The sequence below is a fragment of the Engraulis encrasicolus genome, chromosome 13 (assembly GCF_034702125.1).
Source record: "Engraulis encrasicolus isolate BLACKSEA-1 chromosome 13, IST_EnEncr_1.0, whole genome shotgun sequence".
NCBI classification, from domain to species: Eukaryota; Metazoa; Chordata; class Actinopteri; order Clupeiformes; family Engraulidae; genus Engraulis; species Engraulis encrasicolus.
In genome coordinates, this window is record NC_085869.1 from 44,045,395 (window position 1) to 44,071,351 (window position 25,957).

General features: G+C 42.0%; 1 protein-coding gene across 1 annotated transcript in view; it reads right to left on the reverse strand.

The window, feature by feature from the left end:
- f5 (coagulation factor V) overlaps positions 1-23,567 on the reverse strand; it is a 30,649-nt gene extending 7,082 nt beyond the window's left edge. The window contains exons 1-20 of the mRNA XM_063213988.1: positions 23,351-23,567; positions 22,525-22,610; positions 22,128-22,250; positions 20,881-21,093; positions 19,649-19,810; positions 18,338-18,559; positions 17,681-17,846; positions 16,201-16,381; positions 14,314-14,410; positions 11,349-11,554; positions 10,904-11,054; positions 10,418-10,630; positions 7,840-9,895; positions 7,274-7,439; positions 6,785-7,048; positions 5,305-5,521; positions 4,038-4,211; positions 1,982-2,098; positions 1,816-1,887; positions 935-1,020 (exon numbers count right to left, since the gene is read on the reverse strand). Of these exons, the coding sequence (XP_063070058.1) occupies positions 935-1,020; positions 1,816-1,887; positions 1,982-2,098; positions 4,038-4,211; positions 5,305-5,521; positions 6,785-7,048; positions 7,274-7,439; positions 7,840-9,895; positions 10,418-10,630; positions 10,904-11,054; positions 11,349-11,554; positions 14,314-14,410; positions 16,201-16,381; positions 17,681-17,846; positions 18,338-18,559; positions 19,649-19,810; positions 20,881-21,093; positions 22,128-22,250; positions 22,525-22,610; positions 23,351-23,484 (5,106 nt within the window). The 5' untranslated portion in view covers positions 23,485-23,567. The remainder of the gene's footprint in view (positions 1-934; positions 1,021-1,815; positions 1,888-1,981; positions 2,099-4,037; positions 4,212-5,304; positions 5,522-6,784; positions 7,049-7,273; positions 7,440-7,839; positions 9,896-10,417; positions 10,631-10,903; positions 11,055-11,348; positions 11,555-14,313; positions 14,411-16,200; positions 16,382-17,680; positions 17,847-18,337; positions 18,560-19,648; positions 19,811-20,880; positions 21,094-22,127; positions 22,251-22,524; positions 22,611-23,350) is intronic.
- Positions 23,568-25,957: the final 2,390 nt, after the last annotated feature.

Below are 25,957 nucleotides of genomic sequence, written 5' to 3' on the forward strand. Positions count from 1 at the left end.
CTTGTGACTAAATGCATGGCATCTATTCAGAAAGTACATAAAGGCGTCATTTGGCCCGCCATATGGTTTTATTTGGCCAGACTTGTAGAGAAAAAACTAAGAATGTCAAAAAAGTAAATCTCTAACTCATTTCAAGGTTCCTGCAGGTGTCTAAGATTTCAATACTTGAAAATAAATTTGCCTCTTTTGCTTTCAATTTACAGTCAATGCTCCTAATATACCTGCTGACATGCACCTCAAGCTGATTCCGATATGAAGCAGAAAATCTTGATATTTTGTTAATGTGTTAATTATGTTACTGGTCTGCCCCTCTTGGAATCAAATGGACTGTATGTGGTCCCTAAACTGAAATGAGTTTGACACCCCTGATTTAGAAAATAAATGTATTTATTGATAGACTGATTTGATCTATTTCAAATAAGAGAGATAAGAGACACATCAACAGCCTACAACTACACAAAAGCACTCATGTAGTATCTGCCTTTGGCCACTGTAGGGCAGCATAGTGCTATTTAAGGAAAAGATGAAACCTGTAGTAGTAGTAGTATTTTTATAACATTGAGTGTTATAAAGCAATGTTCAACATTTTTTCCTCTGTGTTCCAACTTCCAAAATACAAGCTTAGTCGTTCTCCAATTGAAAAATAAACGGCACAAATTCTCATGACGGTTGTGAGTCTGGCAATTTATTTTGTGACCTCAGGTCATCAGGTAGTCTGAGTTCAGAGTGAATAGCTCGAAAACATTCACTTGGAAGAAGAAATAATTCAAAAGCAAAATGGGAAAAAGTGTGCAGACATTCAAGCTTATTCTCAGAGCTTTCTGACCGTTTTCTTCTGCACCTGCATTTTGGATGTGTGCTGCACCCACTGCCTCTTCACTTGACCTCAGGTCATACCATTATGGAGATTATGGATTCTTTTGGTGACATTTACCTGGATCCAGGAGTTGCGCTCATCAGTGCTCCATGCGTTGTACTTCCCTGAGTTATGCAGCCTGGCGAGATGTGGTTCCCAGTAACCTTCAAGAGTATGCGCGCGAGTGTACACACACACATACACACACACACACACGATGACAAATGACAACAACAGTGATGTGAAAAATTACTGGTGAAAATCCAAGCCTCCACAAAGATTTCTTCTAAAGGCAAAGATGTGGCATGCATTTTCAAATTCCCATGGTGCAATTCAATATCATTTCATGCTCAATACTCATTTCACATAATGTCCAAGTTTTCGACTACCGGTATTTGACTATAGTACTGTTATAATGAATATGAATAGTAATAAACAATAAGGCTCACTAAACCCATTACTCCATACTCTTGCAGATACATCTACAAAACTTAGTGTGTTGTCAGTTGTACTTAATTGATGCATCAACAATACACATTGCTTCAAATGTTTATCCCTACATCAAATTGTAAATGATCTCTCAGTCGTCTACATGATACGAGGAAGCCAATGTAACCAACACATAGGACTGGACTGGCCATAGGGCATACAGGGCATTTGCGTGGTGAACTATTCATGATTTTGGCCTCACCTTCCCCTTTATGTAATGGCATCAGTCCTCATGCCGCTACAGCAAACCTTTTCAGAGTCAGATTTAAATATTAACTTTGTCTGTTGTGGTCAAAATGGCTGTGGTCTTGGTCTGCTCCAGTTCCATTTCCAAGTCACTACCAGCCGCCGCGCGAAGGACTAATCTGTTGTCATGCCTTCATAACTTTTACACAAACACAGACACCGGACAAAAACACTTCCGCGCTGCTGCTGCGCAGAACCTCAGACGGCACAAAATCAAGACGTACCTCTGGTGTGGTCGGCGGTGATCTGTTTGTCCTCGACACTTCCAGAGATAAGGCCAAGGGGATGGCCACAATCTACCCGGTGGAAGGAACAGAACATTGCATTAGCACTTAGCTGACACTTTCATCCAAAGCATGAGTCCTAGTCCGTAGTGGAAAATTTGTGTACCGTTGTCAATCACAAGAAACAGTGTTTGCATTCCTCCTTGCTGAGCCTCTCCAACCTCAGATTCCAGGAGCCAAAGGCCAGGCTTAGATGGCGTCATCTGTAGCGTAGTAAGACCTCCTATAAAGTAATATAACACAACACAACATGTGTCATTAATACGTATGTAATATAGGGCCTACAGTACTGTATGTGATCTTCGAAATAATTTCCTGATCTTTTCTTTCAAACTTGCGTAGCACAACTGCTACTACAGTACATACACTATGATACACATAAAGCACAGTACATTTACCATCCAAAGCAATTTACTGTTTTTTAGGTACATGGTATTGGTTACAATCTATTGAGTACATACAGTGTGGGCCTAGGCCCATATAACACAATACAACATGTGTCTTTTATATGTAATGAAGGGCCTACAGTATGTGACTTTAGAAATTGATTACTTCTTTTGAACTTGCTTTGCACAACTGCTTCAGTACATGTGATGCACACACTGCACGGCACATTAACACTGACCTGCTAGTCAATACATACAACCAATACTAACAAATGGCAAAAAGGAATATATAATATAATACAATACAATACAATACAATACAATACAATACAATACAATATAAAATAAAATCATATCATATATCATATCATATCATATATCATATCATATCATATACAGACTGCAACATTACACAGGAACAACCGTATCTCACTCATTTCGTGAAGTATTCACGAAAAAAATAGAGTACCGTAATTGCCGGCCCATAAGCCGCTACTTTTGTCACACGTTTTGGACCCTGCGGCTGTTACGACGATGCGGCCAATTTATGGATTTTTACCGGCAATCTGTGATGTTCTTATATTAAAATAAGGGAAATCTACACGCGGGACTGCATTTAGTTGCTAAACACTCCCATCTAGTGCCCAACCTATGCCATTGCGCGTCTTTACCGCCAAAACATAACCGGCAGCCTGCGTCTGACCAATGAAAATGACCCTACTGTAGTTCTAGAACTAAATTACAATGTACCAAAAAGTTGCGATAACGTTCAGGTTGTCACACTTCGGATCCGCCATTTTACGCTACATTACGCTCCCTCAAGATGGACAACAATAACGCTCGTAGAAAGGCGTATGATGCAACTTTTAAGTTGCAGGCTATCGATCTGGCCATCCGAGATGGAAACAGAGCAGCAGCACGTCATCTGGGAATCAACGAGTCTATGGTGAGACGCTGGAGACAGCAGCGTGATGAACTTTCCCAATGTAGGCCTAAGAAGACGAGGAAAGCCTTCAGGGGCTGTAAGAGTCGTTGGCCCGACCTTGAAAACATTCTGGAGGACTGGGTGAATACACAGAGGGCCGACGGTCGAGGCATATCCACTGTTCAAATTCGTCTGAAGGCGAAAACCATCGCCACGGAAATGGGAATTGAGGATTTTTGTGGTGGACCATCGTGGTGCCTCAGATTTATGAGAATCTTTCGTAAAGTCTTCACGAAAATAATAGATTCATTTTCACGCTGCCTATTCACTTGAATTGCCCGACTGTTGCCTAGCGACCCACTAGTTTGATGCCCTTTCGGTAGCCTACCGTCACATGGTAATCAAACATTTCAAACAAGCAATTTAGGGTTAGGTTTAGGGTCAAGGTTAGGGTTAAGGTTAGGGTTAAGGTTAGGGTTAAGTAGGGTTAAGGTTAGGGTTAGGTTTAGGTTTAGGTTTAGGGGACATAAGGCGTAAGTACCGAAAGGGCGTCGAATTAGTGAGTCCCGAGTGTATCAGCAGTGTTCTGTCAGCACCCCCTCCCTGCCCCTGCAGACGTTTGAATAACCATAGCAGCAGTGGGGCAATTCAAGTGAATGGGCAGCGTGAAAATTAATCTATTATTTTCGTGAAGACTTTACGAAAGGCGGGCAATAACGTGAATGCACCACGTAAATTACTCTATTTTTTTTGTGAAGACTTTACGAAAGGCGTGAGATAGGGCTCGGAACCAGTCCCACGTTGTCTTTTCAGAAAAGTAAAAGTTAAGTAGAGAAAGGTAACAAACAGACCAGGGAGCAGAGGGTAGACGCTCTGGCGTTGGCGTTGGTGGTTCAGGAAGGTCTGGCCGTGGAAATGGATGCTCTGCACGTCATTGGCTGCTCCCATGTTGATCAAGTGCCAGTTGGTCAGCTGATTGGTGTACATTCTCAGGCCTTTCAGGGCATAGACTATGCCATTGATGGCTAGGGTTGGAAGGAGAAACACAGACACAGAGCTGCTAAATTATTTTTGTCATCTGTAGTGTACAATGAATATGAAAAGAGTTTCGTTGTAAAATGATGCAAGCACCAATTTTTCACTTTTGCATTTTATTATTGGAAATGATTGTTCAGACATCCTATCATACAGTATATGTGTTAATTCTTGACATTCAAATATTTCAAGAACATACTTCTTAAATGCACGTTTTGTTAAACACGAAAGTTCGAGAGAAGCGTGATGAAATTTGGCATGCCTAATTTGCCAACTGCATTTTGTTCTCTACTCAACTGTCATTCACCTGAATTCAACGCAAAAAGATAGGTACGTCTATTTAACCAGCTGCATCTCATTCTCCGCTCTGCCGTCATTTGGTGGAATTTCAGCGCACTGGAATTTGGAACGCCCCTTAATTAACAATACATAATTTATTCTCCGCTCACCTGTCTCCAGTCAGAAATTTTCTTTCTCGCTCGCACCCACCATCTCCCCTTTCGCCTCCCTTCCGCCGCTGTTTGATCAATTCGTCAACTGTTTTGCCCTAGCTTCCTTCCAGTTTACCTCGCTCCATTGCTCTCCAACCATCATCTGTCGCGGGGTGTCCACTCAGAGTTCACACATATTGAGCTCTCAGTGGTGCCCCGTACTCCCCAACTCAAGAATGTTTTCTGCATAGACATTTCTCGCTCATGGCAGTACTTCAGCACCACGGCCAGCGATCTTGCCCAATATGCCACGTAATCTATCTCAGCTTCTTGCAGTGGTCCCTGTGGACCCCGTGAAGCACTTTGATGATCAGTCCACCACGTGGACAGCCACTCTCCTGCGAGAGCAGCACGATCATGAGAAGTCCGTTCTCCAGCGAGAACGAAGATGTATGCATACATGCTTAATCCAAATTTCAGAGAGTGAACTAATGAAACCTATATAAAATGCATTTCGCAATGCAATGCTCAATGCAAAAATGTCAATGTCCCAAAATGCGTACACAACATTTCACAAGCTCTTCATATGTAAAAATAGAAAGACATTTCAGATGGAGATTTACATGAAAGAATAGATATGTGGAATACACACCTGGGAATTTAATATTCTCTTTGAACAAGGGATCCTGAACAGTTCTCCTGTTCTTCCTTTCGAACAACTCATAGTTCTTCTCATAATACCAGCTCTTGTTTTCATCAAAGGTCATGAAAAGGAGCACAAACTCTCTGATGTCTACAGGCTTTTTACTGAGGGTTCCCTTTCGGCAGACCAACAGCGGTCCAATGAGCCCTGAGTTGATGTCTCTCTCCTGTGAAGGACACATACCAACATAAAAATTATCCTTAGTCATGAAATAGGAATATTTCATTCAGGTTATGTACGTACATATGATTTTTCATCAGACTGTATATTCTCTCACTCAAGTTAAATCTCAATTTACCCTCTGTGATGTGTGTGAGTTGATTAGGTGGGTGTGAACTTTTCATGCAGTGCCTCTGCTGTTATAACCTTATTGTCACCAAAAGGACAATGACTATTTCTTAATCTGTTACTTGAAGGAACAGTGCATCATGTCTGGAAATATGCAAATTTTTGTACCTCCCCTTGATTGAATTAATTGAGTTTTACCTTTCTCTAGTTATTCCAGCCGTTCTCTGATGATATTACATTCATCTGTTAGCATTGAAATGAATGGGACCAGTTGGTACCATCTGGTTCAGTGACTCAGAGAAGGTGGTGTAAAATTAGCACATTTTCAAAAATGGTGGACTGTTCCTTTAAAACTCTTGTTAATGTCATAACAATGTTGTGACGTTGCACTTTGTCAACAAAAAGTGAATGGGATCACTGGCGATCCCATCTACATGAAGACCATAAAAGTCACAGCAGTTACATGCACAGAATTTTCCGGTTTCAAATGAATGATTGTCAGTATTTGGTTTAAAACAAGTTCTTGAATATTCTGTTTACATATGTGAAATAGCATTCTTCATCCGGACTATTCCTGAAACACGCCTGCAATCGGAATGAATAAAGAGATTACACAACTGGTACGAATACTGACACCACTCCATTTACAATCGGAATACTCCTTGCATGTAACTGCACTCTGCATGTTCTAATGTTCTAAGGTTGTAGCTTCTTACTGAAGATGGGGGTTGCCGGCGGGCCTATTCACTATTTGGTGAAAATACTCAACTACATCATAATAACATTGCTATGAGAGTACCAAGAGCCTCAAGTAACAGATTAAGGGCCAATCCCATTTGTATGACAAACCCTACCCCTACACCTTACCCCTTACCCCTCTAAACGGAGTCTGCCTGTCCAAACCCCTTCCTTTTTTAGGGCTACAAAGTCCTCCCCCTTACCCCTACCCCTCTGCCTTAATGACTATTGGGATACCCCTACCCCTACACAAAACGCAGGGGGAGGGGTAAGGGGTAGGGCCAAGGGGTGAATTGAGATTGGGCCTAAGACAAAACCATTACAATTTTGGTGACAGTATGGTTATAACATAGGCTCTGCGTTAAGAGCTTGATGTGAAACTCATGTAATGGCAGTTACTGACAGGGTTCACTCCAGAGTAATAGGCCCAGGTTCGACAGTCGGGTTCCCTGTCCTTCAGATCCACATTCTTGTCCACTTCTTTTGGTCCCACTTTGTCATTCACTTTCCACATGTACGTGTAGGTCTGGTTGACCCCTATAGCGTTGTCCTTCTGGTACCAGTATGGTGTGCCATCCACATAGTTCAGCCCCTCCATGTATTTGCTGTAGGACACACCATTGGCATGAAGAGAATAGGGTCTGCTCGCAAGGTTTCTGACGAGGACCTGCAGAACCATTAGAAGAAAGTGTTTGAGGTCAAAAACTAGGACACCTTAAAAGCCAAAAAACATTTCCCACTGATGCAACAGGTGGATATCGACCATTTCTAGGACACCTCTGACCATTGATGAATCCTCATGTGAAGGAAATATGTCATTGCAGCTTAACAGATTCACAAACATGTATTGTCTCTTGCTCTTCCCTTCCTTTACAGCATTGTATTTACGCACCATGATATTATCACCAACTTCGGCTCTTATAACCGGGCCAAGTATTCCCAAATGTTCATCAACCTCCCCTCGAATATCCGGCACTCTGAATAAGGGGTCCAGATAACCCTTGTAGACCACCTTTTTGAATGCCGTGGGACGTCCATCAGATCTCATGTCAGACCGCCTAGTTTAAGAAAAGAAATGTTAAGTTTTTCTGAACAGGAAGCAAAACCACATTATGTTATGGAAGCTTTTCAGACAGGCAGGCAGCACTGTTCTCAAGTCAGATATTTATATGCAATAAAAATTTGATTAATTTTGATTAATTCATTTCATAGCCTATAGCTAATTTGATTACAATTTTTAATTTACAGTATATACGTATATATATAGTATATACACATTCTGAAGTCCAAAAGGGGTTTCCTGTTGAAAACGTTTGAGAACCACTGGTGTAGGGTGTGACACTGGACCACTGTAGGCCTATGTGATTTGCATTGCAGCTTCTAAATGTAGGTTGCCATAACTGACCCTGTCTGTGATAATTTGCAAGACTAGAAGGACAAGTCCCTCTCCAAACTTACTTTTGTCCATATCCGCCATAGTCCCAGTCGACTTCCTCTATGCTCAGGTAATACTTTCTCACGTTGGTACCCGCTGGCAAATTGTTCAGCATGTACTCAGTCGTTTCATCCAGTGTCATCCCCTGCTCATGTATCGACTGGGCATATGGATCCTTATACTCTATGTACTCGTACTCCTCCTGGCTCAGGTTGTCGTCGATGGCATTTACATGTGCAAATAAGTCATAGTCATTGAACGTTGGCACGCCAATGATGATTTCATTGTTCAGAAGGTCGTCATCGTTCATGGACACCGGCTTCGCTCCCCTGGGCTGAAACCCGCGGGCATTCAAAGCAGACCTGGGCTGTGGCTTGTACTCTTTCTTTTTTCTGGTTTTCATGGCATGTCCCTTGAAAGGTCGCACCCTCCTGACCTTGGGCTTCTTTGGCTTGGTCTCCTTGGGGACGTACTTGTGCATATCCTCAGGCATCTTCACGGCGACGTTGTCATGGTGGACCTCGTAGCCCCAGTGCTCCTTCGGGTGCCCAAGTGTTTGGGTCTTCATGCCCTCGGTCTTGTTGTGAGTCAAGTAGATAACCACCTCCTCGCTGCTGTTCCACTCACCGCTCTCCTGGGAGGACTCGTTGCTGCGTCTTTCAGACGAAGACACGGAGGACGCGTTGAAAGAGCCCAATTCACTGCTCTCTGATGAGGATGAGTTACTCAAGCTAACCTGTGGGTCGGTGTCAGCAGATGACACGTTTACTGGCAGGCTTGTGATGACCTGATCGCTAGGAGAAGGGGTTGTGCTGTTTCCAACTTCCGATGAGGTTTCATTGGTAGTGTTTTCAACCAGCCTTGTGCCATTTTTGTTTTGTGATTCCACGGTGATGTTGAGAGGTGAAGATCCTTGTTTGTCATCTCCTTTTCCCTTCAGCTCCTCTTCATGTCGGCCTTTGTGAAGCAGTCTGTGTAAAGTCGCTAGATCACCTCGGATGGAGCTGGAAACTTTTATTGGTGGTGTCACCAGCGGAGGCACTGTGGCTGTAAAACCGGTGTCATTTAACATGGACGTAGCAGTGCTGTGCACGGCACTACTCATGGTGTTATTGACATCAGAGTCAGAGACATTGAAAACTTCCAAGGATTTTCCAGGGTTCTGTGTGGGTTGGTTTCCAATTGGTATGCTGTCTGCATAACCAAACTCTGAGTCCAGCAACTCCAAGTCTATACCGGTCTTATTACAACACTTATTGTGTGATCTAATGTCAATATAATTCGTCCTATAGTCTGTGTTATTGACGTCAGAGTCAGAGACATTCAAAACTTCAGAGGATTTTCCAGGGTTCTGTATAGTTTGGTTCCCAACTGGTATGCTGTCTGCATAACCAAACTCTCTGTCCAGCAACTCCATGTCGTCAGAATGTGAGACATTGAACACTTGCCCAGATTTTTCAGGGTCCTGAGCCGTTAAGCTTTTGCCATAATCCACCAACTCTGTGTTGTTTGTTGACTTGTTATCTGACTTCTCGTTGGACATATTGTCATGGTGATAATCCCTGTTGTCAAGTGTGCCATTTACCACTGACGTTTGAGTGCTGTTTATGCCATTACCCATGGTGTTATTGACATCAGAGTCTGGGGATTTTAGCAGTGGCTCCATTGTTGACATCTCCAGCATTTCTGAATCAGAGGCGTTGAGAGGCTCAGATGATTTTCCTGGGTTCTGTGCAATTCGGTCTTCACCTGGCGAGTCGAAGTCATAATCAAACGCTCTGAGGTCTAGCAACTCCATGTCACTAGTTGTCTTGTTCTCTGTGTTCTTGTGTGATCTAATATTAAGGATATCTGCATAGAAGTCGTCCAGTGCATCAATAACGATTGGCTTTTCTACCTCAGGCTCCTCCTCTGGAGGAGGGGGCACGTGTTCCGGTGCTTTCCATATGTTCCACATATTATCGTTCTCGTTCTCAGCATATTCATACACATAATCTCGGAAGCACTCAACATCCTTAAATTTCACTCTCATGCCTTTGGTTGAGTCATGCGAGTTTAGCGTTGATAACAGCCAGTCACCTGAGGACAATATAGGTAAATATAAAAAAAGACACATTATTAAGCATTAAACGAACACTCCACTCTTTTTTGATTTTCACATATTTGCAAAAGTATTAAGCATGAATAATTTTCTTCTCAGTGTGTTCAGTACTTGGATTTATTAAATATTAGAATAATTATCATGGCTTAGCCTAATCACTGGAAGTGGATAGAACCCTTAGCATCAAGCCACAAGTAATCACTGGACGGAATTGAATAGCCGTTTTGCACCCAAACACGAATTTTACATTCATTTTAAAGAGGTTTATAAGTTCAAAGTGCATGAAAGTCATTGTGCATAACCCTTCCGTTGTCCAGGTGCAGGTGTAAGGCAGGAAAACGTACTATACTTTGGTTCGACCAGAAAATAGCAGATTAATATCTAATATATATTCCCCAAAATATCAAGTTTGTGAATGAGCAGCATACATTTGTAAAATATACAACTAAAATTACATACTGGACATTTAGCATGGCATGATGCCCCTTTTTCTTTCTTACCTTTATTATCCATGTGCATGGAGACGGTCTCTCCCGTCATGGGGAAGAGAGACAGGAAGTCCTCCTCTCTGTTGTTCACTTCAAACGTGTGGCCGTAGAAAGTCACGGTCTGGATGCGGCTCTGCTCGCCGATGCTGGAGACGTGCCATGTGGCAATCTCATCATTGCAGAAGCCCAGAACTTGGCCGCTTTCAAACATGTAGCCGTTGATGGCTTTTAGAAAGATTGATAATGGTCAAATATGAAATCAAATTCACTAATTAGCAAATTAAAGGTCATTCATTCAATACCTGAATGAGTATTCAGAATAAAACAACAACAGCAGAGCCAAATGTCAACGTCTGGATGAGCTTTTAAAATCATTAGTTTTATTTTTGTGTACAAAGTCTATTTCAGTGATACTTGTATGCTATGACTAAGTTTACAGCCTTCTCTAAAATGAATACTCTTATTTTTATTATTTTTTATAAAAGTTGCAATACGTACTGTGCATAATATTTGAAGCGTAAAAGTCTGGTGCATCTTTCCTGACTCTGGCTGGGTCAGTGCAGCGATCCTGAATGTTCTCATCCAGGTACCAACTTTTGTTCTCGTCAAAAATAGCAAACATTGCATGCTGCTCCTTGTCTGCTTTCATCTAAAACCCAAGGAAAATATTTTAGCATAAATACCATTTTGTGAATTACATATACGTATCCGGGATTGACACCTCTGCTTTTCCACCAGTTGATAGCTACAGACATCTGTATCATCTATTGTCTCATGAGTAAGTACTGTAACCGAACATTCCTCTTGTTGAGAAACTGGATCTTGCCGTGTTAATTCAACACATAGTAAAATTGACACAAGGAGTGTTACACGTTCAGCATTATAAATGCTGAATTTAATAATAACCTGCATCACTGACTGTGTACAGTAGTAAGTTTTGTACCTGAACGTTCCTCTGGTTGAGGGACTGGCCCTTGCAGATGAGCAGGGGCCCGATAAGGCCGGAGGCGATGTCCCGGGGGGTGTCGACGGCGCTGTGGTACATCCTGGTCAGGCAGCGGGCGTCGCCGGCTAGTGGTTCGTCCTCCTCCACTACATTCCACTCGTACGTGTACGTCTGGCCCGGCTGCACGCCGTGGCTCTGGTTGCCTGGTGAGAGGAGGTAAGGGAAGACAGAGGTACACCTGTATCATTACTGCACATCACATGGGCCCTCTAAAGTGTCACAATAACATCTGGGCAAGGGAGGCACTGTGGCACACTGCGGTCATTTCCCAACCCTACCCCATCTCTCTCTCCCAACCATGTCCTGTCTTCTCTATTCTGTCTGTCCTATCTGATAATGAAGGCACAAAAGCCCCAAATATATACATTATGTATATATGAAATATGAGTCATTCTATAATTCGAGTGACATTTCAGTTGTTTTTTTATGAACAACTCCGACAAGCAGACAACGATGCATCCAAACATTTTAGACATTTCTTTATTATCATTTTGAAGCAGTTTTCAATGATTGGGAAAATGCGTCACGGCAGACGGACCAACGGACGGACAAAGCCTCATATAGGCCTAGAGATGCGTTGACGCATCTAATAACATTGATGTTTCCATATACACCCTTTGTAAATATTAAAAAAAAATAATAATTGTCCCCTCCGTGGCTTAACGGTAGGTCACTTGTCTGCTATTAACCCAGATTTTCCTTTTAAATCGGAAACCGCTCAATCTGGTAACACTGACAGGTTTGTCATAAGAACCCAAAAATCATTCTCTATATCTATTCTATAGTGGGGGGGCTTTCTTTGTGTAAGAGCATGTCCCCCTGAAATACACTTGGGTACCCCAATGTCTAGTTCCACCACGGAACACAGGTTCGATTCCGGCCCGGGTCCTTTGCCGACCCTTCCCCTTTTTTTTACTTGTCAATATTAAGACTGAATCTGACATTTGGAAAATAGGACTGCATAAAAACGTCAAAAAGCAATATATATATTCATTTTCTCAGAGGAAAATATCATTATATTTGTTGACGTTTTGTATAATATAAAAGATAAATGAGTGCTGATGTACAAAAGGTCATTGGTTGAAGTTAAAAGTTAGTAGAATTGACAAATAAAGCCCATGGAAATGTTACTCCGGGTTTCCGTAAGGAAAAAAATCTGCCGGACAAAGTGACCGGCCGGACATTTTAATAACATGCCGGTCAAATAAGCTATTTCACCGTTCCTAACTAGCTTAAATTCTCACTTCCATGACCTGCACATGACCGTGCATGAACAGCTAAACACCCCCGCCAACTCTGTTAAATGCCGTAAGATCAGACAGACACATTAGACTTGTTTGTGACGAAGCAGTAAGATTTTTGCTAGGCAGTGGGCATGCGCACTTTGCCACTTTGATGCATTCTGGTTATTTCCCCAAACAGTGTAAGCGCACTGCGAACAAGGGAACAGTGCAAGTAAACGGGAATTAATTTAAATATAATGTCAGCTCAGCTGGGGAACGGGGGGATCAAGCATCCGAAGCGCAAGCAAGCAGACGGCTCTGAAGCATCCCATTTGACATGCTATTGCTAGAGCCATTCACAAGCCTACACAACACAACTTCTCGTTCAAACCTTGATATTATTCTCTGGAGATGATCGCCTAGGCTACCACATGCACAATCTCGGCAGAAAACAGCACCGAAAGCCATCAAATGCGCTTATGTCCAGGCATTGCCCCATCCGAATTCAAGCTACCATTTTCCAACTGTTTTTTGCAATGAACGCCAGTATTCTCACAGCTACCCCCGACCAGCAAACTTACCAACTACTACTGCTACGAACAAACTAGCTAAGAACTGCTTATTGAGATCAATCTTGAGGAAGTCACAGTGAACTTGTGAAACGCATGTTTACACAATGGCTGAAACGAAGGGAAATAGAAAGCTAACACAAATGAGCCAGGACCTGAATCTGCAATTATAATGGCAGCAGGCAGGCTAGATAGCTAGCGAGCTGCTAATAGACAAAGTTTGCCTTACCTGAACTGAGTTGTTGAGCGTGTCACTAGGCTCGTTCGTGACGACGCAGTAAGATTTTTTCTAGGCAGTGGGCATGCACACTTTGCCAGTTTGATGCATTGTGATTAGAAAATTCTAACCAGAATGCATCAAACTGGCAAAGTGCGCATGCCCACTGCCTAGCAAAAATCTCACTGCTTCGTCACGAACGAGCCTAATACCTTGTTTGAAAGTATTTCCATTTGGGGGCAACAATAGTCCAACTGATGTGTTGAAAACAAGGCCAGCCATCTTATTTCATTACTGGACTATTACACGGTCACTGTTTGTTTATCACTCTTCTAATGAGAAGCGCTAGCTAGCTGTCAGCTGTCAAGAAGATCTGACCGTGAAACTCGGCTATTCTGATTGGTCGACAGGAATCACATTTTTCTTCTTTTCAGCCATGATTGGCTGTTTATCTACATGTCGAGAATGCAGCTGTGTGCGCCCAAGAAGAGAAAATAGATTTTAAATAGATAGTGGAGTGCATTTATGAGAAAAAGACGGGATACGGCTATTATAAATTTGACACTTTGACCGGTGAGATTTATTTTCTCGGACATTCAAAAATGTTACCGGCCAATGACCAGTAATTACCGGACAACGGAATGTCTATATAACATCTGGAGCGATCCCATTTTGTGGCAGTGGCAAGGCATAGGGTGCTTTATATTGGTTTTTAGAATTTTTTTGAATCTTTGATAGGCACATTGCTCAAGGGTTCCTCATCCAAGGTGCAATAGAATGATGCCTGAATGTTTGTTCCCTTGCCTTCACTTTTCATAATGGGACAGGAATAGAGGTCTACCTTCAGATACCAAGACCAAGTCTAAGGCCCGATGAGGCCACAGCTGCCTTACCTCCCGCTGGGTAGCTGGCCCCCTCTCCAGCCTTGTCTAGGGTGAGGCCGTGGGGGTAGATGCTGTATGGCCTGCTGGCCTTGTTCTTGAACACAATCTGAAATGGCATGAAAATGACGAAACTCATTAAGCATTATCTGCCTTGACAACACACAACATACGCATAATGACATTAACGTTACGTCTCAAAATTATTATTAATAATTTATACCGTAATTAGAAATAACTACTTGTTTAAAAAACAGTTTGTGAGCTAAGAACACAATCGGAAGTGGCATGAAAATGAAAAAAGTCATTGAGTGTTATCTGACTTGACAATACAACATACCTATGCATAGTATTTCATGATAAAGACATTAACATGTTAGTTGACATGCAGTTCATCAAATGAATACCGGTACTACCTAGTTAGTAATAAATGACTAATAAATTAATTCATAAATTATTATACATTTCTGTGAAAAAAGTTTGTGAGCTGAGGGCTTAGCGATAACTCACGTCCTACATGCATGTGTTATGAGATGATACATGTGGCAAAATATTTGAGCAATACGCATGAACAGCGTGATGTGTGCCATGTGCATTACGCCTTTTTTCGGGGGAAAACATTGGGGGGACAGCCAATGCAAGTCAATTGGTGGTGTTGGGAAAGATTAAAAGAAAGACAAGGACCTGTAGACTAGCGTTGTTCACGCTCAACATCCCAAAAATGTGTTGTGTTGTCACCTGTTCCAATAATATAGCCAAACAGCCGTGGCTGATGCATGGACTGTGTTCATTTAGGCTAGCTAGCTAGCTGATGTAGCATGTAAGTTAATGAGACATTTGGTTTGTAACGCACATTCATGAGCAAAGTATCCGGATGGCCGCTCATGCGTATGCTAATTTACAACATTACGGTCAAATTCTTTTGGGTATATTTTTCTTCTGCTATACATGGGTTCTCAATTTTTGCTATCCCCTGGCTCTAGCTGCGCACAACTCAACCTCTGATTGTTAGAAACCGCTGTCGGGCAAAAAATTAGCTCACGTGGTTGGCTGCCAGTGTCTTGCCCCTCCTCATAGCATCATGTTTACAAACACTGCAAACCCATGTACCGTATATTAGCACAATGATCAATCAGTGGGTTGTGTGCCTGTCACGGCACCAACAGGTTCTCGATTCCCCAATGTTATTTCCTTGTCTACTAATTGCCCAATCATCCTATCCATTTCCCCAATCATCCAATCTCCCAGTCTTCTTCTCCCCAGCACCTGTAGCCTGTATCTCCTGCAGCCTATTTAAACCCCTGTCACTCTGCTCTCTCTGACTGGCCTCTTCAACGGAGACACTAACTCCAGTGCACGGACTGCTCCTTAATTGTTTTCAAACCCAGCCTCTCGTTTCCGGCATTGCCTGCTGCTTTCCCAGGTTGTAGAACTTTTGTGTTGGACATTTACTATTGCAAGATTGGAGCCTTTATGTTGGACTGTCTTGTTTGTCTCAAGTCATGATCTTCTGAGCGTTAACTTCACTTCAAAACCTTGTTTCAATTCTCCTGCTTTGGTTGATGTTTACAAATTTAAATGGCTTGATCGATCCTAACCTTGTTTCCTGAGTCTGTGTGCCCTGACAGTGCCAATGGTCAGTGCCAGTTTCATTTCTGTTGGGAAGCTCACCTTTTAAAGTGTGTACATGTGTCCTGACCCTTAGAACTGAAGGTCTAGTACACCAGTATAGCAGTATACAGAATCAGTAGTATCCGAGTTGCTATTCAATTGAAATTTTGACTTGAATTCAAGGTTACATCAGGGCAATTGGAACTGAGATAAATATTTTTTGACCGGAGCTTTTCACCTGTAAATGGTTTAACCATGAGTCTAACGCAGCACAGTGCAGTCTCTTACCTTTATTTGATCTCTTATCTGTGCTCTAATGACGGGTCCAATGATCCCCTGCTCCATTTTCCTCTGGGCGTGCTCATTGCGCTTGGTGAAGGTCTCGTCTGTGTACAGGGTGAATACGGCCTTCTTGTACCTGTGGCCAATGCGGTCTGGGCCCTGCTTCAGGTATTTGGATTTGAAATCCCTGCATACGGGGACCAAGGGGAGAAATGACACAAGGTCATGAAGGATTTGCATTCAAGGGACTCTTGTCATTGTCATGCCAGTCTTGACATCATCAACAAAGCACAATTTATAATCTTTCTTTTCAGCTTTTTCTTAATGCAAGAAGAAGCCGTTTAATCTGTGGTGCAATGCATATTATATTACATTACATTTGGTGCTTTTGTAAAAAGCTACTTACAACCAAGGATATAATCAGAGCATACAACCCTTGCAGAAACAAAGTGCACAGGAAGAAAACAGAACTATAGGTATTATGAATTAATGTTTTGTTAAAAACGAAAGTTCGGGAGAAGCGTAATGAAATTTGACATACCTAATTACCACCTGCATTCTATTCTCTGCTCAACTGTCAATCTTTGAATTCAGGGCGAACAATAGGCACACATGTTTTATCAGCTGCATCTCATTCTCCATTCTGCCGTCATTCGGTGGAACACCCCTTAATGAACTATACAGCATTTATTCTCCGCTCACCTGTCTCCAGTCAGAAATGTTCTTTCTCGCTCGCACCCACCACCTCCCCGTTGGCCTCCCTTACGCCATTGCTCTATCGATTCGTCAAGCATCTTGCCCTAGCTTCCTCTCAGTTCACCTCGCTCCTTTGCTCTCCAACCATCATCCGCCGGAGGGTGTCCGCTCACAGCTCGCACATATCTGCGGACGCAGATACTGCCTGAGCTCTCAGTGGTGCCCCGTACTCCCGAGCTCGACAATGTTTACTACATAGACATTTCTCGTCCGTGGCAGTACTTCAGCACCACGGCCAGCGATCTTGCCCTATACGCCACGTAATCTCTCGGCTTCTCGAGTGCAGTGGTCCGCGCGGACCTCGTGAAGCACTTAGATGATCGGACCACCGCGTGGACAGCCGCTCTCCTGCAAGAGCGGCATGATCACAAGAAGTCCGTTCTCCAGTGAGAACGAAGATGTATGCCTACATGCTTAATCCAAATTTCAGAGAGCGAACTAATGAATAGTTATTATATTATTTGTGTACTTATGATTTTTTGTGTGCTGCTGGACACCTTAATTTCTTTCAGGATTAATGAAGTTACTTTACTCTACTCCACTCTACACTACTCTACTACTTTAGATATGGGCAAGATTCATCTTGAATAAGGTATAAATATTTGAGGTGGCCACTGTTTTTCATTCACAGATGTGAGGTCCATCAAGCTCCATCTTAGCATAAACAGTAAGCTGTAACAGCCTTCGCAAAAAACGTGTTTATGTGCTGTGTATGTGTGGCGATACCTACACGTCAACATAATCAGGTAGGTTTGGAGTGTAGTCCCAGATGACCTCTTCTGCAGCGATGTAATAGGTCCACAGTCGACTGTTGAGCCTCTCTTTCTTGCTAAGAGTGCGCACAGGCTTCTTGAAGGCCTCGCATGTCTCCACTGTCAGAAATCCATGCATACCCGCTGCAAGGAAGATAAGACGTTTGAAGGCTTGTGTTCATGTTCACAACACCTATCAATACAACTAAATAAAACATGTCTGGTCATTTTTCAGTTTCCATTGTAGTGCTGTAAATCGCTAATGATGGGTTGAGGCTACAGCACATTTGGATAAATCCTCGGTTATATTGTAAGACGGCAGCAAAGAAAAGTAAAACAAGGCAAGATGCCACGTGGAATGCAAACAATGTTCAGTGTGAAGTATTTACATAATGTTATCAAAGCATAATTAAGTTTTATTCGAATTAAATTAAGTTCATTCGGAATTAAATGTCATGTAACTGAGTCCATTACATAAGTATTTGTGCTGTACAGAACCACATTGTTAGAGTTAGGATCAGGTATGTACAGAGTCAGTAGGCTACATAAGATTCCTCCAACAGATTCCATGCTGCTCCAATGGAACCTTAAAATAAAGTGTTGACTTATTTTTTATTTTGGATCTACTATCTTACCCTCCATGTGTTGGCTGAGGTAAGAGGCGATGAGCCAGCGTCCCTCGTGCAGAGACGTCATGACGCCACTGGTGGTGGTGCCACTCACCAGGCTCAGAGACGACACCCGGTGCCCGTTCTGGGCGAATACCTGGCCGTGGAAATGCACAGAGAAGAGCTCTGGCATTGAGCTCATGCCCAGAAAATGCCAGGTGACGCTACTGTAGGCACATACATTGAGGCCTGTGAGGGAAAAGAGGGTTAAAGTGCATAGTCAAAACTCTGTAGTTATAGGTGCACAGCCAGGCTTAGTTGAATTCTACCGAATCAAATGACTCGTACAGGAATACTGTGCCATTTCTGGAAATAAGATCATCTTACACCTCCCTTTGAGTTAAATGATGATTAAGTAGGGTACTTCCAACTCCTGGCAGGTTAAGGTACAACTTCTGCAGCCTCCACTTTCTAGAAATTGATTGATGATCAATATTTCTGGAAATATGTAAGCTCATTTTACATCTCCCCTTGAGTTAAATCATATGGTTTTACCTTACTCTTGTACTTCCAGACGTTCTCTGATTCCGGCAGTGCAACATTTACCTCCAACCTAGCATATGACATTGAATCTTAGCAGCAATCCTTTAACTGAAGGAGAGCAGTAAAATTAGCTTATTTCCAGAAATTGTGTGAGTGCGATTGGTTGTAAAGCTTAACCTGACAACAACCATTGACCACTCCATGTTTGGTGTCACTGTGCTATCATGCAGAAGTTGTGCTACAGAATGCGGAATTTGTGGGCAAAATGTTCATTCTTAATTGATATCTGGGAACAAATATTCAAATAAAATTAAATTCATACAATTAAATTGAAATACACAATATGAATATCTAACATCCTTTACCAAGAACCTCACCTACAATGGATTCATGGGTGTAGCCATGTGATAAATGATGTGAGAAATGTCTGGACAAAATTTTGAAGTACGTAGGCCTACAGTTTATACAGCACGTATCATTCAACCCAAAATGAAATGCTTCACAGCTTGTCACAGTGCAAGCTGACCTGGGATAGACCCATGGGTGTGTGTCCATTGATGGTGTGACAAATGTGTGAATTAACATTTTGAAGCACATCATTCAGTCAATTTCGAATACACAAAATTAAAATTGTAAAAATCCTCTCCAATTTGTTACAAGCTGACCTGGGATGGATCCATTGGTGTAGCCATTTGATGGTGTGATAAATGTGTGGACAACAATAGGAAGTATGTATATACAGTACATTTGCACAGAAAATGAAATTGTTTACAGCTGGTCACAGTGCAAAGTCACCTGGGATGGAGCCATGGGTGTAGCCATTGATGGTGTATTTCATCAGCTCAGGGCTGGGTGGGGCTCCTTTGCTGTACCAGCTGAGGCTCTCGTCGAAGATGCCAAAGAGGAGGACCTGCTCCTGATCGAAATGCTTCTGATTCCCTGAGGCATCCAGACTGCCTGTGAAGACAGACATACAACACAAAGTAGTAGAAGAAGAACGGTTGAAACTAAATGAACAACCCTCATTCACAATTTGATAAGGTCATGTATATTGTTAACATTCTTTAAAGTTACATAATTGATATTCTTTAAAATTATACACATACATAAATTCTATAATTGTAAACAGTATACTCAAGCACCATTAATACACTTCAAGCAGCCAGCTTGAAACATTATGAAATTCAATGTAGTAGTAGTATATGTGTAGATGTTAGGTTTGCTAAACTGAGAGAAAGAGAGACAGACAGACAGACAGACAGAGAGACAGAGACAGAGAGAAAGGCACAGAGAGAGCGAGAGACAAAAAAAGACAGAAAGAAAGCAAGCAAGAAAGACAGACAGAAAGACAGACAGACGGAAAGAAAGAAAGAAAGAAAGAAAGAAAGAAAGAAAGAGAAAGAAAAGGAGAAAACACCTCAGGTTGTTGTGTAATTATGGTTAGGTGATCTCCGACAGGCCCAGAGGGCTCAAGTCTCAGACAGTGACGAGTGCTGAGGAAATACCTAACTGCCTACTCCTTATGACGCTATGGAATATGAAGTCATCACAACATATCCATATCAACGCATCCCCACACAGCCAACTCAGTAATCAATGTTTCACAATTTTCCGTGGTGCAACCATCACTGCATCAAATTAAATCAAGGGCTGTGTTGTGTTTTACCTTAGCTTTCAGACCAACAGAGTACAACTCAACTCATGTGTTATTACATTATTGGATGTGAGGAATCAATATGTAAGAAATGTCACATGTGAAGTAGGCTAAACTCCTCACACGGGGCACCAATAATGTAAGTTGTACTTACATTTTCAGTCCCCTTGTGTGAGGAAGATTTATTCCTCACGTCCAAAATTGTAATTTCACTTAGAGTTTGTTGTACTGTATTTTAGCAGGTGTGCAGACAAACAAGCAAGAGTGCCAATCAAACCGGCGTTGTAGTCACAACCTAAATGACTTAGGTCTGAAATTAAGAGTGTGTCACTGAATTAAACGGATGGTTTTGTTGTACGGTATGGTATTTTACCAGGTTTGCAGACCAAGAGGGTACCAATCAAGCCGGAGTTGTAGTCGCTGGTCATGTCGACGTGGGAGAAGTAGGTGTGTGTGAGACAGGGGGGATCGGCAGCGGTGGGGGCCACTCCGGACGTCAGCTCCCAGGTGTATACGTGGGAGCCCTCCGGGTTGATGACGTCATCCTCCTTCTCCTTTTGGGAGGTGTTGTCAAAGTATAACGCTCCTGAGGAAGATGCAAACGGGGGTCAAAGGTCAGGTATAATAACTAAGCACGTCTACACTGTAAAACATTGCAGCCAGTTAAACGTAAAAAAGCAAGTTGCCCTGATGGCTTACGTTTGTGAGCTAACTCAACTTGAGAAAGCCACGAGTTGAGTTAAACCTCCCATTTTTGGAAATAAGCTTATTCTACACCTCTCCTTGAGTTAAATGTTTGAGTTTTACCTTTCTCATCTACTTTCAACCATTCTCTGAGTATGGCAGGGCAAATTTTAGAGAAAGGTAAAACTTGACCATTTATCTCAAGGGGAGGTGTAATATGAGCTTATTTCCAAAAATGGGACAGTATCACTTTAAGACAGCAGGGCAACATACGTTTTTACGCTTAACTGGCTTGCAATGTTTTACAGTATGTATTTACTCTGTGTATAATAATTTCCTTACACATGGTCTTGCCTCCCAGTGTCCAAATTGCCTATAGTCAATGGCTATGCAATGTTTGGACTGTGCTGACATAAAGCCTATTTTAGTTGTAAAATGTCAAATTTCAAAATTCTTTCAGATTTGTTTTAAAATGACAGAATGCCCAAATGTGCAAATGGGCCCACTAGCGGTGAGTTGTGAGTAGATTCCTGAATGGGGTTTGTCGATTAGTACTCCCCACCACCACATATCCCATTCCCACTCTCAATTCCTACGAATCCCACTGGACTTCAGAACTGACTGTCTGTCCATGTGGTTAATGTATCCGAAAAAGTCAAACATTGCTGCTTGTGCAAACAATAGCCTGTTTACTTAAAGGACATAGCAACATCATCAGACATGGTGTCCTTATGCTCTCTTTCTCTCTCTGTCTTTCTCTCTCTCTCTGTGGTAGACCACCATGACACCCGCCTCCTACAGATAGCTCTGAGGCTTGCATTCCTTTAACCCACAGTGATGGTCATTAGTATGAGTGACGCACACACACACACACACACACACACACACACACACACACACACACACACACACACACACACACACACACAAACGCACCCTCTGACTGTTTCCCATAAGACACGCCATGCGTATGGATGTTGCAAGGGTGATTGACCATATTCCGGAACTTCACAATGATCACGTCACCCTCCTCCCCACGCAATGTTGGCCCGAGCAAGCCTAGGAAATGAAAACATTTTTTTTTAAATTACAATATGAGAAAAGTAAACAAGCAAGCAATTCACATTTTCAATTTCACTGTACAAGCCAACTTTGAAGGAATACCACATGATGGAAATTCAAGTTTCCCAACACAGTGACACAGTGAAAGATCATGCTGTTGCGTGTCAACTACACTTGTTAGTGGCTGATGCACAAGAGCTAGTCACTAACTGTTGTGACGAGTGTCTAGGGCAACACTATCGCTGACATGTTATTAATTAAATCGATTTACCCAAGGAGGGGGGATGGAGCTTGGGCTTTGTGAAGGAGGCATCCTCATACTCTCTGTATACAGCTTTCTTGAAGACACGATCGGTCCTGAAACAATGCAGTATCATTATGATGATATGTATAAGTATAGTTCAAACAATGCAGTATAGTGTTTTACATTTTATTGAAACAATGTACGCACACAAGGTTAATTAGCATGGATCTCCATTTGAAGGGGTAAAAACCCCACCCTTACCCCTACCCCTCTGTCTTAAACGGAGGTTAAAGGGGTGAATTGGGATTCAGCCTTAAAATCCCTTTTTTATTTCATGGCAGAACTAGGTCTACGTTTCAACCACTGTCTGCTTCAGATTCTCTACCATGAAGATGTTTCCCAAACTGAATTCAATGCATTATGAACATATCAAACACAAAATCCTATTAAGAAATAATGAATGTATAAATGCAAATGTACTCTTTTAGGGTACTACTGGTTTTGGTGATTTGAAAAGGACAAGAAGCTTGACACACGTGCTGCCAAAAGTTCATTCACCCTCTCTCTTGCACAAGTGGTTATTTACTAAATTGATCACATTTCCAGCCTCTGAATCATGGAATAAGAATTTCCATTTTGGATGTGTTTAACTTCCATTCCTTCATGGCATGTTCTGTTCGGTGTCCTTTAACAACAAGCAAAATAGTACAAGTGAGCCACACTCTCTGATAACAGCACTAAGGAGAGTGCAATCATGAAACACACAATGTACCACCAAGACAATGACCAACCATGGCAATGACCAACAACAGGATTTCAGCCATCTGAAGATTAAAGTTATTGTCACACTTACTTGTGTTGCGAGTAATCCCAATCAATGTTGACAGCGGCTATGTAGTAGTGCCTCTCCACAGCCAGCGTGGTGCTGGATAGGAAAGCGAGGAGAAGCCAAGCGGATAAAGTCCCCTCATGGGGAGAAGGCCTCATGTCTGTGCCCAGGACTGCAGGTAGGGACTGTCTGTCTGTTCAGGAGAGGGAGAGCGAGAGGGAGTGCACAAATTGTTTGGTCTCAAAGCCCTAGAGGAATGGCTTTTTATTACTGACACACGCAAACTACACATACTCTCTCTCTCTCTCTCTCTCTCTCTCTCTCTCTCTCTCTCTCTCTCTCTCTCTTTCACACACACACACACACACACACACACACACACACACACACACACACACACACACACACACACACACACACACACAAACAAGCAGTCACTCATGCCCCCACCCAAACCCACACAAACACAGAGATAGAGACACAGGAAATCTTCCATTGCTGCTTACTCATGCCAAACATTCGTTTCCCTTTCACTCACACACACACACACACACACAGACACACGCACACGCACACAGAAAATCATTGTAATGTCACCAAACTTCCTGGTGGTGTCACTGTCTCCCTTGTAGAAGCTTACGCGCATCAGCTTGTTTACACATAAAACACAGCCTAAAATATAGGCCTATATGTAAATAAAATGTTGATTACCGCATAATGGCAGCCTGGAAATTACCCATAAGCTCTGGGCATCCCGCTTACAGTTACAGTGTGTGGTGAGCTCAGAGTACTACATGTCTATCTCAGCCATCAATGCATAAACCCATGTGTAATAAAGAACATACTATCAAAAAAAAATTAAATTTGCTCACATTCCCATGAATTTAAATTTCATGACGGATAACTTAGTCCTAATCCTATTATTTCTATGCAAAATTGTTGACAACTTTAGTGTGTTCTCCAACTTCTAACCACCTGAACCCCAGTAATCCAACCAAATTAAGGGTTTCCCTTACCTCAAAACCCCTATGCATCACACACATGTGTTTGGTAGTTTTCCATATGAATCCATGTGAAACTGTAAAACCAGACTTTACTGTGGGCTACATGGAATTCCCATGGAATTGACACACAGCACAGGCCTACTGGAAATTAGTTTGTTCCTAAACTTGGGAACAACAACTGACCACCAAAAGGCATTTACCAGAACATCTCATGTTTCATCATGCCCTCAAGCAATAGGTCTACCCCAGGGGGTTACACTATGCGTCTTTACTCAGACAGTTTAGAAAATATTGAATTGTGGACATCAGTAAAGCCATGTGTAATTTGGCATCTTCAGAAAAGACAAACAGCAATCCAGTCACTAGTGGGGTGGTCAAGCGCACCCCCCATACTAGCTGTTAAAACCTATTTCACGAGTCAGGCAGGGAACTTTGAATGATACGCAGGAACGGCCATCTGGGTACTTTGCTTGTGAATGTGCGTTACGCCCCTTTATGGGGGAAAGCAGACCGAATGTCTCATTACAGTTTTTCTCCATTGGTTTGGCTAATTTCTTAAAACTGAGATGACATTCTCAAAACAACACGGAAAAATCCCCAAACCAACTTGCAAATTCCCAAAACAGAATGGCATTTTTCATTGCTTTCATCAAATATCAAATGCTTTGTACATGTCTGAAATGTTTAGTACATCTCTGCAGATGGCTATATGTACAAGTAACCTACAGTTGACACAATGAGCATACATTTAGCACATTCTCCAAATAAACTGATCTTGCTTATCTAAACGAATTAGACAATTCTCTGTGAAATGGCTGCCCTCTCCAAAACATGTCAGCATGATTTCATTGTGTAAGTCATCATATGCAAAGTAGTCTACACAATTATCAAAACAGTCCAGGACATAATATTTTAAGAATTTCATTAAACGGTAAATTCATGACAGTGTGTAGCAGGCCAAATGAAATTGTAACTTAATTAGTTTGTAGAAAATAATTTTACAACCGTGTACAGTTTCCTCTGTTATTTAGCTAATTTCTTGACATTTTTTCAAACGACATTCTGTTTTGAGCAATTGCTAGTTGCTTTGGGATTTGTCCATGTTATTTTGAGAATGTTATCTCTGTTTTGAGAAATGAGCCAAACCAATGAGAAACCTGTAATATATGGCCATTACTTTCTGTATGTGAATTTACAGTAAAGAAAGTTACTGATAAATGTCCTTGGTAAATTGTCTGTGTTGTCAAACTTCAAGGGTTTCACTCACTTTTTCATTTTTATACATAGCCGAAATCTGTTAGCTGAACGTAGTCCCATAGTGACAAAACATCTAACCATTTTGACTTGCAGTGCTTACACAATGGCAAAGGGACAATGTATTTTGGGGCTACTGATGATATACCCTATGTGGGGAAGAAATTTAGTTTAGACACACGGGTAAAAATCGTGAGCATGCGACGAGGATCCATAAGGTTATGCTGAACCATCCAGTTTATTTTGACAGAGGGACTAAATGAATGCAAATGAGCCAAAGCAATTGAGAAGCATCTATGGCATTTTTATGGTACTGACCATTTATGTGGGAGAAAGTCTAGTGCTGATTCAAGAATGAGCTGTTTTGGGAGGT